The sequence below is a fragment of the Saccostrea echinata genome, unplaced genomic scaffold, assembly GCF_033153115.1.
Source record: "Saccostrea echinata isolate AGI-Se365-2 ecotype Australia unplaced genomic scaffold, CSIRO_AGI_Sech_v1 ptg000029l, whole genome shotgun sequence".
Lineage (NCBI taxonomy): Eukaryota > Metazoa > Mollusca > Bivalvia > Ostreida > Ostreidae > Saccostrea > Saccostrea echinata.
This window is the reverse complement of record NW_026889778.1, coordinates 297,462-313,513: the sequence shown is the minus strand read 5'-3', so window position 1 is coordinate 313,513 and position 16,052 is coordinate 297,462. Positions and strand designations below refer to the sequence as shown.

At 35.2% G+C, this 16,052-nt stretch overlaps 2 protein-coding genes across 2 annotated transcripts in view; both read right to left on the bottom strand.

The window, feature by feature from the left end:
* Window positions 1-16,052, bottom strand: part of LOC133195432 (uncharacterized) — a 466,395-nt gene that overhangs the window by 362,388 nt on the left and 87,955 nt on the right. The gene's annotated exons all lie outside the window — the stretch shown is intronic.
* On the bottom strand, window positions 13,553-14,438 carry LOC133194337 (protein CLN8-like). Its single transcript, XM_061330315.1, has one exon. It carries the CDS (start codon window positions 14,436-14,438, stop codon window positions 13,602-13,604), a length of 837 nt encoding a protein of 278 aa, XP_061186299.1. The 3' UTR covers window positions 13,553-13,601.

Here is a 16,052-nt window from a genome sequence, read left to right as displayed (position 1 = left end):
GTTTGTTTTTTTAATTTTATTTCTTGGCATATCTTTTGTTCTTATCTTTTTTGTAGACTCATCGTTAATATTATATTTATTATTGCTCACTCCTCCATGACACCTGATCCCACGTCTGATGTTTTAAGTGGTCCGTGTTTAATCTGCTCCAGATTTGTTTTGTTCCAATGGACTTTTGATCTTGATTACTGTTCGTTATCTTCAGAGAAAACCCCTTTGTCTTCTGTTTTCTGTGTAGACCCATCTGTCCTCTATTTTAGGAGTGGACCTTCTTGCCAGGTTTGTGCCCATCATTCCGTGGATGAAGACCTTTGACCTTTTGTCTTATTATGAGTGGACCCTTCTTACCAGGTTTGTCCCTATCATTCCGTGGATGAAGACCTTTGCTTCTCTCCAAACTCCGTACTCCGTTATGTTTTCCCTTCCAAACTGCATCCTCGGCTGAACAGGGATCATCAATATCCGCTCCAGTATGACTTCTAGATCCGCCCCTTTATCGGATAAGTTGTACCAAAACCTCACGCAAAAGTCGCTATCTGTAATTTATCAAATAAAAAACCAGTTGATTAAAAGGAAAACAATGTTTTTTTGTTTGTTTTTTTTCTTTGTTTTTTGTTTTGTTTTGCTTTGTTTTTTTTTTAAATATCAGTTCGTGTTAAAGATACATGTAAAGGAATGATCCAAGATTTTTCTTTTAGACTGAGGAGGATCTAACTGTCGGACTTATAAGTTTTTTGACAAGCCAAAAAAATGCAAAAGTATGAAAATTTACCTAAACCTGAAAAACCTGTTTGTGTGTGGGGGTGGGGGGTAGACACTTTCTTCAAATACATGACTCGCCTTACCGTTTTAAGAGGGGTCCGTATTTTCTAGGGGGAGGGGGGTCCAAGGTCTTTACGTAGAAATTACATGTAATTAATGGCTTTGAAAATTCCGGGGGGGGGGAGGGTCTGGACCCCGAACAACTTCTAGCTAGATCCACCTCTGGACACCGAACCCCTTCTGGATCCGCCCCATATATTTGTTGCCCAGCATTAATGGTCCTTGTATACTGTAGTTATTTTACACGAGTACTTAATGTCCAGAAATTTCGTAGATGTTAAATAGCGAGATCAGAATTTCGTGGGAAGACTGTTGACTTATTAAGCTGCACACAAGATTCTGATTCTGGGGTATTTTTATGCAGTTAGAAAATCTGCCCTAGCTTTAATCTTTATTAATACAGTGTATTACTCTATTTGACTGTATTCATTTAAAACATTTTTGATATAGTAATAGGCCATGATAAATTGGCAGAATATTTAATTTTACATGTATTTCCCCACACGAGTTAGCAGTTTTAATTTCTGTTCAGCAATACTCCGTTGTCTATGAACATTTTCCTGCAGGTAAATGCAACATACCGAATGTCGAAAATTAAATAGGTAAGCTCAATGCTTACCCTTTATGCAATATAATTTTCTCAATGAAATGAAATGAAATATTTTATTTTAGTGTATAGAGGGCCCTTAAACATTTTAGATTTGTTTCAGCAATATAAAAATAAAAAAAGAAAGATGTATTTTAGATTCGCTAGTAGTGTTAATATTTAGGAATCGACAGTACGTCTTTTTACTATCAAATTCTATTGTTGTTGACGTTTTTCATACTAATTGTTAGGCCATTATTTACACACTGAACTGTGGACGGATTTTTCCTTTAATTACCGATCATGACAAGGAGCACACGGCGGTGGACCAGTCGGCAGGGGATGCTCACTCCTCCATTGCACCTGATCCCACCTCTGATGTTTTAGAGGTCCATGTTTGCTCTGCTCCAAAATTGTATTGTTTTAATGGACTTTGAACTTGAATACTGTTCGTTATCTCCATATTTCATCTAAGAAATTATTAAATATTGTACGCTACTCACAGTCGTATCTTTTTCCTATCCCGTAAATAGTCAGCTGAAACTTCTCACCCCTGATAATCCGACCGTGATGCACCGTGCGATCCTGTCCGTCCTGCCAGACCATAAATTAAAAAAAGTCTCCAAAATAAAATTACAAAATGCATTAAAATCATAGGCAAACTCATATTTAGCTTACTAAATTAGATCTAAATAATCTAGTAGTTTGGATTACTAGGAAACCTGGGGTAAAGAGTTTTACTTTTGATCCCTTTAGTTTACCCATTCTCCATATGCATAATACTTAAGATTGTGAGAAATTAATATTTTTATGCCCCCGTATCGAAGTTTCGGGGGTATATAGTTTTTGCCCTGTCCGTCCGTGTTACTCTCTGTCTGTCTGTCTGTTTGTCCGCAAAAACTTAAACCTTGCTTATAACTTTTGATTGGTTGGAGCTATGGCTTTCATATTTCAAATGTGTATTCCTTGTGACAATACCTTTCTCTGGGTACCACCATATTTGACGTTTTGACCTTGGAGTTTGACCCAATTTTGCAAAATTTACCGAACATTAACCTTGGCCATACCTTTTGAACAATTGGTGCTAGGGGTTCCATACTTCACATGTTTAATCCTTGTGACAAGACCTTCGTTTGGATACCAACAATTTTGACCTTTTGACCTTGATCTAGGAGTTTGACCTACTTCTGAAAAACTTTAACCTTGGCCATACCTTTTGAACAATTGGTTCTAGGGGTTTCATACTTCACATGTGTAATCCTTGTGTCAAGATCTTCCTTTGGATACAAACAACTTTGACCCTTTGACCTTGACCTTGGAGTTGACCTACTTTTGGAAAATAACCTTGGCCATAACTTTTGAACGGTTGGTGCTAGGACTTTCATACTTCACATATGTAATCCTTATGTCAAGACCTTCTTCTGAATACCAATAACTTTGACCTTAACACTATTTGAACATAAACTCTACAGTACTTTAATACCAACATTTCATGCAAATTTTGTTGTAAATCCCAGAAGGAAGCATGCTAACCGCTTTTCAGTACTTTCAGTACTTTGATTAAATTGGCACCAATCCCGGTTGTAAACTTTAAAATAAAAATCAACAAAGAACTGTAAATATGATTTTTTTCCACGGAGAAATCAACTCGTCCAATAAATCCAGTTAATTTGTAAATCATATCCAAACAAACTGGTATTTAATTGTAATATTGCTAACAATTCAACTTCATATACATCTAGTTGCGATCAGTTTAATTTCTGAATAATCCAAGTTTAAAAAAGATGATCCCCCCCCCCCCAAATTTCGCCATTTTGTTTCATGTTTTAAAAAGATGTTTGCAAAATATTTCTTGTAGATGTATTATGAATTAATGAACTGTAAATCTGAAGTTATCAAGTGTATAATTTGCAGCAAAAACAAATTTTCTGTTTTCTGTGGGAGAAAAAAAAACACAATAAAAAAAAATTATATAATATAAAGATCTGATATTGGTCTTTCAATATTGGTTCCATATTTCAAGTGATACTTCAAACATCCAATGAATTAAAATTTGGTGAGGCAGACCACCTTAATTATAAATATATTTCAAAACCCAAATTCTAAAATATTTCTGGGGTACATGTATCTTTAAAAAAAATATACATTTACTTCATCAGAATCATTCTGCGTGTTGAGTTTTGCTCAATAAGTGTTGTATTATGGAAAACATTTGTGAATGTTGATATTAAAAATTTAAACATCTCGCTGGAAGACACATTATAATAAAATTAGATTAAAAAGCAACTCACTTGTTGGATTTTTATGATAAAATACGAGGTTAGATTTAAAAAAAAGAACTTACGGGATGGAATGTTATAGCTCCCGTCTTCACGAAATCGTTCTCTGTGTCCTTGTCCCACCCAAACCGATAAATTCCATCTGACGAGATATCAACAACATTACAACATAGATATCGCCATCTTACGAGATATCAACATACAACATTATAACATAGATATCGCCATCTGACGAAAAATCAACATACAACATTACAACATAGAAATATCGCCATCTGACGAGATATCAACATTATAACATTGATATCGCCATTTGAAGAGATATTGACATACACAACATTACAACATAGATATTGCCATGATATGATTTCAACATTATAACATAGATAAGATCCATCTGACGAGATAATAATATATATGAGATTAAAACACGGATAAATTCTATCTGACGAAATATCAACATATATATACATAACAATACAGGTCTCACCATCTGACGAGATACATCTACGAGATTTGTCCATTAAGTTCGTAGATAATGATGTTTTTTGTCAGAGAAATGGTCCAATTTAGATTTACTTATTATATACCAAAATATTTGTTATGAAAATCCAAGTCAGAATAAATTGTTTGTTTTAGTAATAATATTTTTGAAAAAAATAACCCAGTGTGTATTGGTTTAATCTTTATAGTTTTACTAAATCATGGTCTATATTAAAATAATATCGTACACATTTTGCAGTGTGGTACATTATATACCCAACTGTTTGTCACTCAGTTTTACTGTTGAATTTATGCAATTTATGACGGTGTGATCCGACGTTCCGGATCACCACACTATGATTTTCTGAATCCATATCACCCCTCTCCGAAACTGATGACGTAGTACACAGATAAATGACGTTTTTATTCTCGCTCTTCAAAAAGTTCCCCTAAGAAATGGTTTGTTTAATGCATAAAAGTTATGTAATTTATCCAGAAAGTTACCTTTTATTACATTTTGCTAGTTGTAAAGGGGTATATAATAAATTTATCATTATAACAGTAACTTGATCCGAAGAACCGTATCACGTCTCGTTGACAGGCGCGGATCATCAGATCAAACGAGACGCGAAGCGTCTCGTTTGATCTGATGATCCGCGCCTGTCAACTTGACGTGATACGGCTCTTCGGATCAAGTTACTGTTATAATAATATATATTTATAATGTAATTATCAAGAACGTTATGGCACCAGTCTACTAACTTTATGGACAATTATCGTACAGCATAACAACATAGATAAATTCCATCTGAGGCACTTTCGTCTTCGCATCTTTGCACTAAAGGCGAAAGTTGGCTTGACCCTATCTGATTCTTGTTAAATAAAATGTACTTAAAGCTGAACACGACTCGTAAATAGGCATATATCATATTAGTCTTCTTATCTCCTATATCAGCGCTGGGGTATATAAACCTTTCGCATTCTTTACACCTGATTGCTTTTAGCTGGTCGCTGCGGCGTGTAGTACATATATGTCTCACGTTATCCTTTTTGTTTACGTTTTATTTAATTGAAGGTGCATTTATGCTTATTTCACTTTGTAATGCATTGACCTGTACAGTTGATATCGAATATCTTTTTATGACATTTTTCCTGACGTGGCACAGGCATACAGAAGTCATTTTAGTCGCGTCCAAGAATATCACAATGATAATGACGGAGACGTGTGCTCAGATAGAATCCGTGAAGCAGAATACACTGTACCGTGAACAAAGCTGGGGCTCATATAGCAGCTGGAAAACGACACCCTTGAGAAAACTTATATGGCGGACAATATAACTCATTCCTTTTACGAATCCTGTTTAGCTTTAACCAGAAGAGATTGTTGGGCTCGGCGAGAAAATCACCCGAACCAATTTCGTGTCGGGAAGAGTGTCCTTTCCTTTATTTATATACATTAAATAATAAATCAGCCATGAAAATAAGAAATTTTTCAAATATATACCGACGACGTTTTATCAACAACATTGATTGTCATATTCAGATTCGAAATGTATCACAGCAAACTTGAAATAAAAGACAGCACGGAGTCTGTCACATATTTGGATAATGACAAACTTACATCCTAGCTATATGACAAACGCTATGACTTCACATTCACACACTTCAGTCTGTCACATATTTGGATAATGACAAACTTACATCCTAGCTATATGACAAACGCTAGGACTTCAGCTTTACCATCGTTCACTTCCCATGCCATATAGCAATATTCCATTTATCAAAAGTATATAGTGTCATCCAACATGTGCAACTCATTTGGTACGCAAGAGCCTGTTCTGTGAAAGCTCAATTTCAAAACCGAGACAGGCTACTGGAAACTATGTTAAGGGAGCCGATAGAGAAACTCTTTAATTTTTATACCATATGTACCTTACATTGACTTCAGTATATATGCCAAGTTTAGTGAACATCTACCGTCTGGTTATTTTTTAGGGACCATCTCAAAATACAGGTACATTTACTAAAGGATTATATAGGAAAATACCATTTTTTTTTCACACTTCGGAGCAAATTATACAAATGCTACTATAGACTTTTTGCTCAAATTATATTATTTGATGAATAATACTATATTGTACATTTTATGCAAGAAACACAAAATTCTACCGTCTGATTTCCAGAGGGGGAATCTCAAAATGTCAAAAATCATGATATCTTCCTATTTTTATGGAGTAAAACAAAACATGACAGATACCACAGATTTACATGAAAATAATAAAAATGATTGTGAGATTCTCAATATAATTTTCTATGTTTCAAATTTCAAGAGCATCTAAACTCTTTGATACTTTTTTATTTTATGACATAATTAATGACCCTGCATAAAGAACTTCGGTTATTTATAACGTCAAAAACACACTATTACGACGTCTATATACCCATCATTTGAAAAATCGTTTAAAAATCAGTTATTTAAAAACGTAATTAGATTTTTTAACCTTATATTTCTTAAATTTGTTAACTTTTATAAATTATGTAAAAATGGTTGCTTTAAAAGAGTTAATACGCTTTATTTTACTATGCTGCGCGAAGTATTGCGCAATGAAAACCCCAGTCGTCCCCCTTCAGAGCTTTAAACAGTCTCGTTTAAAATCAGTATTTCATAAATTCTATCGCAGCTAGGTGTAAGACATCCACAGAAAATGCACCTTAAATATTCAAAGAAAATGTATGCAATATTAATAATTATGTGAGACAGTATGATTTTCACTGAATGGTACACCAACTAGCAGACACAAAGATTTCTAATTGGAGCGTATATTTTCATATCAGTGAGCAGTGTTTGCTTCAACAGGAATTAGTTCCTATCAGTAAAGAAATTCAGCGACAAATCATGTAAAATAAAAACAGTGATACAATAAACTCACATTGGCACAGGTCTCCTGACCATTCGGGTGGACACAGACATTCACCAATAGTGTAGTTGTTGGTATGTAAGTCACATGTGCCGTTATTAAAACAGGTCTCGCCTATTCGACAGCCGACATGCTGACAATAAAGTCCCACGTACCCCCATTTACAAATACATCGGGAGCCAAACTCACTTGTGGTGACGTTCAATTTTACGCACTTATCAGTTCCCTTTGGGTAACAACGATTACATTCATAGAAACTATTGTGAGTCCGGACAACTGTAAGAAAAATACAAGATTTTCACAACTGTTTGTCCGAAAGCATGATATCTCAAAAAATTATGACAAATTTTCTATTTTTTGCCCATATTTTAGTCTTGTAGTAGTACAAATATCTGAATGATAGGAACTCTCTTCTATTTATGGCCTCAGTATACTTATATTGCCCTCATTCTACAGGTTTTAAAATTTCCTCTAAACAAACGAATTAACCATAAAATTCCGACAAAATTTTATCTTTTTTTTTATTTTACAGAAAAAATAGATAAATAAAAAATAAATAAATAAATAAATAAAAACTCTTGCAATATCATTCTGAAATTTTAGATTCTATGTGATTTTAACATCATTTTACAAATACATGTATCCTTTGAAATAAAGTTCATGTATTATTTCAAATAGTGAAATGAGGCCATCATTAAAAATATCTTTGTTCGATGTACTCCGACCCATATTTGGTGGGTAGGTACCTGTAGGTGGGCTTTTATTTTTTTTATTTTAGGAATTATAAAACACAATGATAAATGTTACAAAAATCACAGATTTACACATTTATATCTCCATGACTCCTAAACTTCGTCAACATAGTTTATATATGTTTGTAAAATGCAGCAACATATGGATCCTAAAATTTTAAAGCACATCAGACAATCTGTATTTTTCTATAACCTTTGAAAATTAAAGTACTGAAAAAAGGGTATATTTGATGGGTCGGTCGGAGTACATCAAACAAATATTTTCTTATTGTTGGTCTGACATGCACTGAAGAATGTCAAAAATATACACACAAACCGTTCCAGACAATATATCATTTCATTAACCTCATAAAATATTTATACAAGTAGAATGACCTTTCAATGACTTTATTATTATTATGATAATTAAATATCATTGGTGAATAGAAAGGAACTTCTCTCACAAGAAGATAAATTAACAGAGCCCTTCCCAGCACCAGAATACCTTGATCGTGGTCCGGAATTTCACATATGTGGGAAAGATATCCCTGCTTATTACAACTTTGTTTATAATGTATACCCAGGAGAAGAACAGACGGTTTTCAGAGAATTAATGCAATTTCACTGTAGATTAATTATATTAAATGTGTGTTTGTAAATCGACTGTCAATACCCTATCTGTTGACGTTAAACAATCTTACCTCTACTGGAATATGTTCCACTCAGTGACAGAGCAATAAGAATGCAGGGCCAAATTAATTGATGGAGCAGCATCCCTTAGCTTCCGGTTAGGCTATGGCTTCGTTCACTTCCATCAGCCCAAAATTAGGCCAAGTTTTTTTTCTTTTGGTTTCCGATTCCGCCGACCCTAATTTTCACCAATCATGAAAATAAAAATAATGTCTTTCTCCGACATATTTTTCCGGATTTTTCTCCACTGAACTGGTGGGTTTTAAATTTTAGAATGCATCTTAGTCAAATAAGCGCTTATAAATATACGAGACCATTACAAACATTTAGGTGACCATAAATAAACAAAATGGCGGTTCTGTCATGTAACAAGGTAATTCCTCACTGAAAGCAATGACACACACTGAAAGAACTTTTTCTGCATAGGAAAGTGAATAAAATCTTGGATGCATGATCCCTTTCTCCAATTGCAATGTCTCAATTGGCTAAATTTATACCGTAATATTGGAGAGTGTATGCCCAACCCTAATCGACCTAACAGAAACGGATACACCTAGAAGAGTGTATACCCAACCCTAATCGACCTAAGAGAAACGGATACACCTAGAAGAGTGTATACCCAACCCTAATCGACCTAACAGAAACGGATACACCCATAGATAACAGGGATTTATCAGTGCCTTGGGCCGAAATTCGGCCCCATTCCCAATTGAAAATGAGTTCATTTTTTTGCCAATTTGGCAGTATTTTTTTCCCAATTGATGAACAATGCTTTTATTTTTAATTATCTTGGAAAAACACAAAGTAAAATTGTCAGATTGTCTGTAATTTTCATCTATTTAACTCATTTAGCAAAGCTACAGTCATAACACATGTTTAAAAACACTGTAAAAAACATCGCCAACTCTTAATCCGAATTTCCTCCGTTTTTCTAAAAATGATGATATTGTGTAATTATATAGATTTATTAAGTTATTTCCACCTACTCAATTGATCTGCGAGTGAATGGTAAGGACTTTAGGCATTATTTCAGATAGAAAAATATATTTTCAATGCATTAATACATATTTAAAGAGGACTTTTAGAAAATGTGTACTTAGTATAATTTTTTACAGGAGGTTTATAATCTCCAGAAAGAGATACCATAATGATCTAAATTGAAATCTCATACACACATGTACATGTACTACCTTAAGTTGTATAAATACTTTATACTCATTGAAGTCCATTTTACTTTTATTAGATCTTGTATGATGAAGATGGATCATATTTAATTGTCGTTTGGTTGCCCAAATTAGAGTTCATGCTGAAATGTTAAATGATCGAATTACCCCTGAATACATGATTTAAGCAACATTTTAATTTTTTTTCCAATTTCATCAAATAGCCGATAATTTTTTCCCAATTCCCCCAAAATGGCGTTTCCCAAAATAGGCTGATAAATCTATGGACAATAGTGAAGCCAATTTAGTGTTGAGAGATACATCTTAGTTGAAGTAACGCTGACTGGTATTTCACTGGATAAATTCAAATGTGTATAAAACATTTGTTAATTTATAGAAGTAAATTCAATATACAAAACTTTGCAAATTTCATACTCAATTGAGATCAAAGCCCTCTGAATTACTAAGTAAATAATGAGCATTGCCTACTGTGCAGGTACATAACTAAAATTTAAAGAAAGACTTGATTGAGAAATTATTAAGCTTATGTGCCGCAGGTTGAACATTAAATTTGATAGCTGCATGATCAAATTATTATAACCTTTATTTCAATGTCAATTACTTTTGATATTGTTAAACAATTAAATTGTATTTTTCTTCAATCTAAATTTAACTTAAATTTGGATCCTTATTTTTAGTTTGTGGGGATACCAAGGTTTATAACACATCACATATCACTGAAGAGCACAAAAAGAAGTTGAACATCATGAACCAAGCACTGATTGACAAACAAAAATCAGAACTATATGTAAATGAAAATGACATTCAGTCTAAAGTTAGAAATGAATTAAAATTAGATAAAAAGAGTTATGTGATCTAGACAATAAAACTTAAAAGTATGTAACTATTGACGTGTATTATTTTTATTAAAATAAACACTGCTGGTATTTTAAAATAAAATTGTTGAATCCTAAATTATTTTTATTTTTATTTTCGACCACCCAATGCATTTTTTTGAGACAGAAAATCGTAAACCAAAAAAAAAAATAAAAACTTTGGCCTTATACACCTCTCATTCTCATTACTATTGATTATTTTTCATCTGATAAATATTTTTTTCTCCTACAGATTTAAATTTTCACTATTCTTTTATTGTGTATCACTCCTTGAGTTAATCAAGACACCGATCATGATGATTTTATATATGACCAAAAAGTAATTTTTCTATTATGAACAACAATAGACAAGACGGTACATCTGGTAATGATATCGCTAATACACCTGGAGATCGTGGGTCTCCATAAGAATCAGCAATAAAATCGTGTTTATACCTGTAGCTGAGTTTTGAATTGAAGCACTTTTAATTTTGACAAGGACGGAATATTGTATATAATTTTGGTGTTTAATTCTAACAAGAAACTCTACAGAATATACATTATACCCACTATCTTCTGGACAAATGTTAGGATGTGAATCTATTGTTTTCATTTTTTAAGGTTTACTGGCCCTCTTATAAACGAGAGATAATTCTCAGTGGGATAAATGACTTGTTTCTTTGAAAATGTCAAGTTTAAATGCAATTTCTGTCAATTTCGCCCTACAACATGTGCAAGGTATGCTGAAATTGTGTGCATTTTAATTATAGAATGGATTTCTTTGGGATAAATTATTAGCAATATTGCAAAATTAACTCAAATCATGAAGAACATACCGGTCCTAGAAGTACATTAGAATACGCGGGTCATATTTCTTAATTACTATCAATTAATTAGTAATCTGTGGATCCTTTCACTAGTACTAGAATGTAAACAAATAAATATATACCTGTATCGGATTAAAGATATGTTTTCTTTCTTAGAAATTATATAAATCCATCGTTTCATGTCGTATTTACGCAAATGTGCTGTTATAATAATAATAAAAATAGCAAGTCTCAAAAAGGCTCATCTGTTGTCCCCGGTTACTAGTCAAATTTTGAATCTTTATTAAACGTCTTGAGAATTTAATATTATTATTAAAATGATGTCTTTACTATGTGTACCAGCATCTGAAAATGTCAAACAATAGTTTTAGTCAACATAAAAACTTCAAAGCTTTCGTAAACACCGAGGTTTGTTCAGAGTCGAGTTCGAAATATAATGTGTAATGTAAGAAGGTTGAGTTAAAACATCTCGCTGAACAACCTTGTGCTCCGTATTATGATTTTGAATTTCTTCACTGGCTTCATTTATATGCGATTAGCCTTTTAATGACCTGTTTAGAATCATACTTAATAAGCCACGTTGATTTGTATGTACATGTATATAGCGTTACGCGTAAATGCTCCTGGTAAACGTGCTACCTCGAATTTGAAACGCACTCAGTTCTATATTGGTCAACATGGACTTGTTTGGCTCATCTTATTGTAGCATTTTATCGCCAAAAATTTGTTTATTTATTTTAAATTGCATTTTAGCTGATTGTGATTCTTGAACATATGATTCATTTTCATGCTTGCAAGAAAAATATCGAGAACGTTTCTTTCTGTTAAAACCTCCTCTTTGGGCTATAATTTTTTTTCTTCTGACTAAAGTCTGCATGTTGTTTGTTTTTGTTGAATATTTCATTAAACCTTGCATTTTTCGCTCCAGTGAAAATCGCTAATATTATAAATTGTTAATTTCACCATGCCAAAACACGAAATCATACAACATGTGCGAAATTGTCTATATAAACAGCACAACACCCCGTGATGACTTATTTTTCTATCTTTAATTTCCCTTATTTATGAAGCAATATGCCATTATCACCTGTATATGGAGGTATGTCTCCCAGTTGATTCGATAAGCAAGATCATTTTCTATGTATGAACAATTTATAAAACGAGGCAGGCTATTGATACATAAGTTGATGATACAAGAATATCAACAATATGGTTTGAAGTAACATTCCGAGTCATAAAGTAGAGTGACTTAGTGGATCACAGAGCACCGTGTTTTACAAGTGTTTGATAGTACCATGACTTACATGAATCAAATAGTACCTCACCCCCTCTTAGGAGGGAAACCCCAGAACCCCTTCTACTTTTTTAATGCCCCCTGGTATTTCAATTCTTGGGAACAACCCTGTATTTGCGCCTCTATCGTTGGAGAGCTGCAATCTCGAAACTTGCGTATTGGGTAAAATAGTCCACAGACTTACTCAGTCACAATGTACCCTTATAAACTTAGGTCTTATAGTACCATGGTTTTAGTGAGTCAGATAGTACCACTAACGAGGGTCACAGATTTCTGTAACTTATATGGTTCAGAAAGTACCGTGGCTTACACGGATCAGAAAGTACCGTACGTTATATTGGCCATTCGATGCCGTGACTTACATGGGTTAGATAATACCGTTACAGAAGGGTAAAAAAAATACTTATCTTACATGGGTAAGATGGAACGGTACTTGACGTACGAGGAGCGAAAAAGAACAATGACTTACATGGGTCAGATAATACCGTAACTTACAAGTGTCAGTTGGTACGCATTAACGTTGGTCTGATAGTACTGTGACTAACAAGTTTCAGATTTTTCTGATCAGTTCATTAAACACATACATGCGAAACATAAGGGTGTTTAATAATTGTTAACATAACAACTACATATGGATTCAAAGACGATTAAAAATCTATCTAAAAATACTTAATAAAAAAAACTCATTGTGATAAATAATTATCATTTACGTGCCTTGCACACAATGATTACAAAACTATAAACAAAGTTAAATCTCAATGTTGACATCATGGAGGTAGGAGATTTTCTGACACGTGGATATTTTCTCCCTTCCGTGAAAGGCTGACGATGAGATCATGACAGAAATGAGTATTTTGAAGCGAGCAGTTCATCACTTTTTTGTTTTAAACCGGATGTGATCGATGACCCTGGGAGAATAATGTCTTCTATGAACTACGCGGACTTCTTGACGGCACCGTTTCGCGCTTTGTTGGCCTCGGAGTCTTCAAAGTTCCAGTCCACGGGGGTGATCATTTGTTGTGTTTTCTTGTAAGTCCAGTAAGGCGTCATGAGAAAGGTCACGAGGGTCAGCTGAATATAGAGGAAAGAAAAAATAGACAACGGCATGGCCGACCAGATCCGCTCCCAATGTGTGTAGGTCAGGTACCACATAAAACACTCCACCACTGAGCGCAGGTGAAATGTGTGAACCAGAATAAACTGGTTAGCGCGCCACAGCAGAGAATCCGCTTTTCCCGCCTTCAGCACGGTCCAGCAGATCGCTGAGAATGGGGTACTCATCTCTAGAATCAGTCCTTTTGTTCCAAAGCAGTGCGCAGACTCTGTTAACATCAGAGTGGTGTATCCAAACAAAGACAACCAGTGGTGAATGTTTAAAAGAATGCTGACCTTTCTGTACACAATGTCAGACACCATGATGGCGCTGCATTCAAACACGAAAAACCCGACAGTGACTGTGAGAGCGAAGTAACTCGTCGGATTCGTGGCGAACACGGGATCCTTCTCTAGCTCTGTGTCCACGAATATCGCCCACATCCCGACAATAGTGCAAAAAATCCCATACACCGCACGGACTACAGCCAATTTCCAAAACATCTTCTCTTTCTCACGTAAGTTTCGATAAGTCCACGTTGCCATGGAAATTATACCCGTCAGGACGTAAAGGACGGAGAAGAAGAGAAAGGAACCGAAAATGAAAGTAGCTTTCACAGTCCCCTTTCGATAATCGAGTTCTGCCAAAACAGGATGAATGTGTTCCACGAGTCCCATTATATTGTAATCTGAAACAGAGTCAGAGGATTGGGTTAAACTAAAGGCAGTAATCATAACTGACAATTAAACATATTAAGACAACCGTAAATATGGGCCTGAGAAACAGAAAAACGACGACCGTCAAAGGAATCGAACAGACTGACGACAATCGTAAACGGGTCTAACTATAGTACGACAACCATTAACAGGCGGTATGTTCCAAGTTCGAAGCAGCTACATAGTTTCCATGTAGAGCTACGATCCCGAACGTAGCCTAGTGCTACATAGTCTCCACGTAGAGCTACGATCTTGAACCTATACCCCAGCAGCTACAAGGTCTCCACGTAGAGCTACGATCTTTCACCTAGCCTAGCAGCTACATAGTCTCCATGTAGAGCTACGATCCTGAACCTAGCCTAGCAGCTACATAGTCTCCACGTAGAGCCACGATCTTGCACCTAGCCTAGCAGCTACATAGCCTCCACGTAGAGATACGATCTTGAACTTAGCCTAGCAGCTACATGGCCTCCACGTAGAGCTACGATCTTGAACCTAGCCTAGCAGCTACATAGCCTCCACGTAGAGATACGATCTTGAACTTAGCCTAGCAGCTACATAGCCTCCACGTAGAGCTACGATCTTGAACCTAGCGTAGCAGCTACATGGCCTCCACGTAGAGATACGATCTTGAACCTAGCCTAGCAGCTACATGGCCTCCACATAGAGCTACGATCTTGAACCTAGCGTAGCAGCTACATAGTCTCCATGTAGAGCTACGATCCTGAACCTAGCCTAGCAGCTACATAGTCTCCACGTAAAGCTACGATCTTGCACCTAGCCTAGCAGCTACATAGCCTCCACGTAGAGATACGATCTTGAACCTAGACTAGCAGCTACATAGTCTCCATGTAGAGCTACGATCTTGAACCTAGCGTAGCAGCTACATAGCCTCCACGTAGAGCTACGATCTTGCACCTAGCCTAGCAGCTACATAGCCTCCACGTAGAGATACGATCTTGAACCTAGCCTAGCAGCTACATGGCCTCCACGTAGAGATACGATCTTGAACCTAGCCTAGCAGCTACATGGCCTCCACGTAGAGCTACGATCTTGAACCTAGCGTAGCAGCTACATAGCCTCCACGTAGAGCTACGATCTTGAACCTAGCCTAGCAACTACATATCCTCCACGACTGACGTAGAGCTTGCATAAACATTTTTTCTAGGGACCAAATTTAAGATAGCCTCCTATGTTACCGCTTTGCATCATTCGAGACACTAAAAACTAAAAATCTCCATTTTGGCGAATTAAATATAAATATGTCACCGAGCAAAATTAACATTTTTGAACTTAATATGCTAGCTATTGTTGAAATTCATGTTTATTGTTATTAACCATCATCCATAATAAATTCGGAAACCTGATTTTATACCAGTTCTTGGACTTTATATTGGAAGACCATGGGGAATACGGCACCTTTCTTGTCTATGTTGTTTACGGCCCCACAGCGCCGCTCTGTGTACGCACAGCGGATTTAGTCAAGGAATTACTTTTACAACTTATAACAAAAAATTATCTGTTTTATATAGATATAGATTATCTGATGATCTGACTACTAATATAATGCTCGTA

Excerpts from the sequence above, each read along its gene's own strand:
- LOC133194337 (XM_061330315.1), bottom strand. The coding sequence starts at position 14,438 with ATGGGACTCGTGGAACACATTCATCCTGTTTTGGCAGAACTCGATTAT.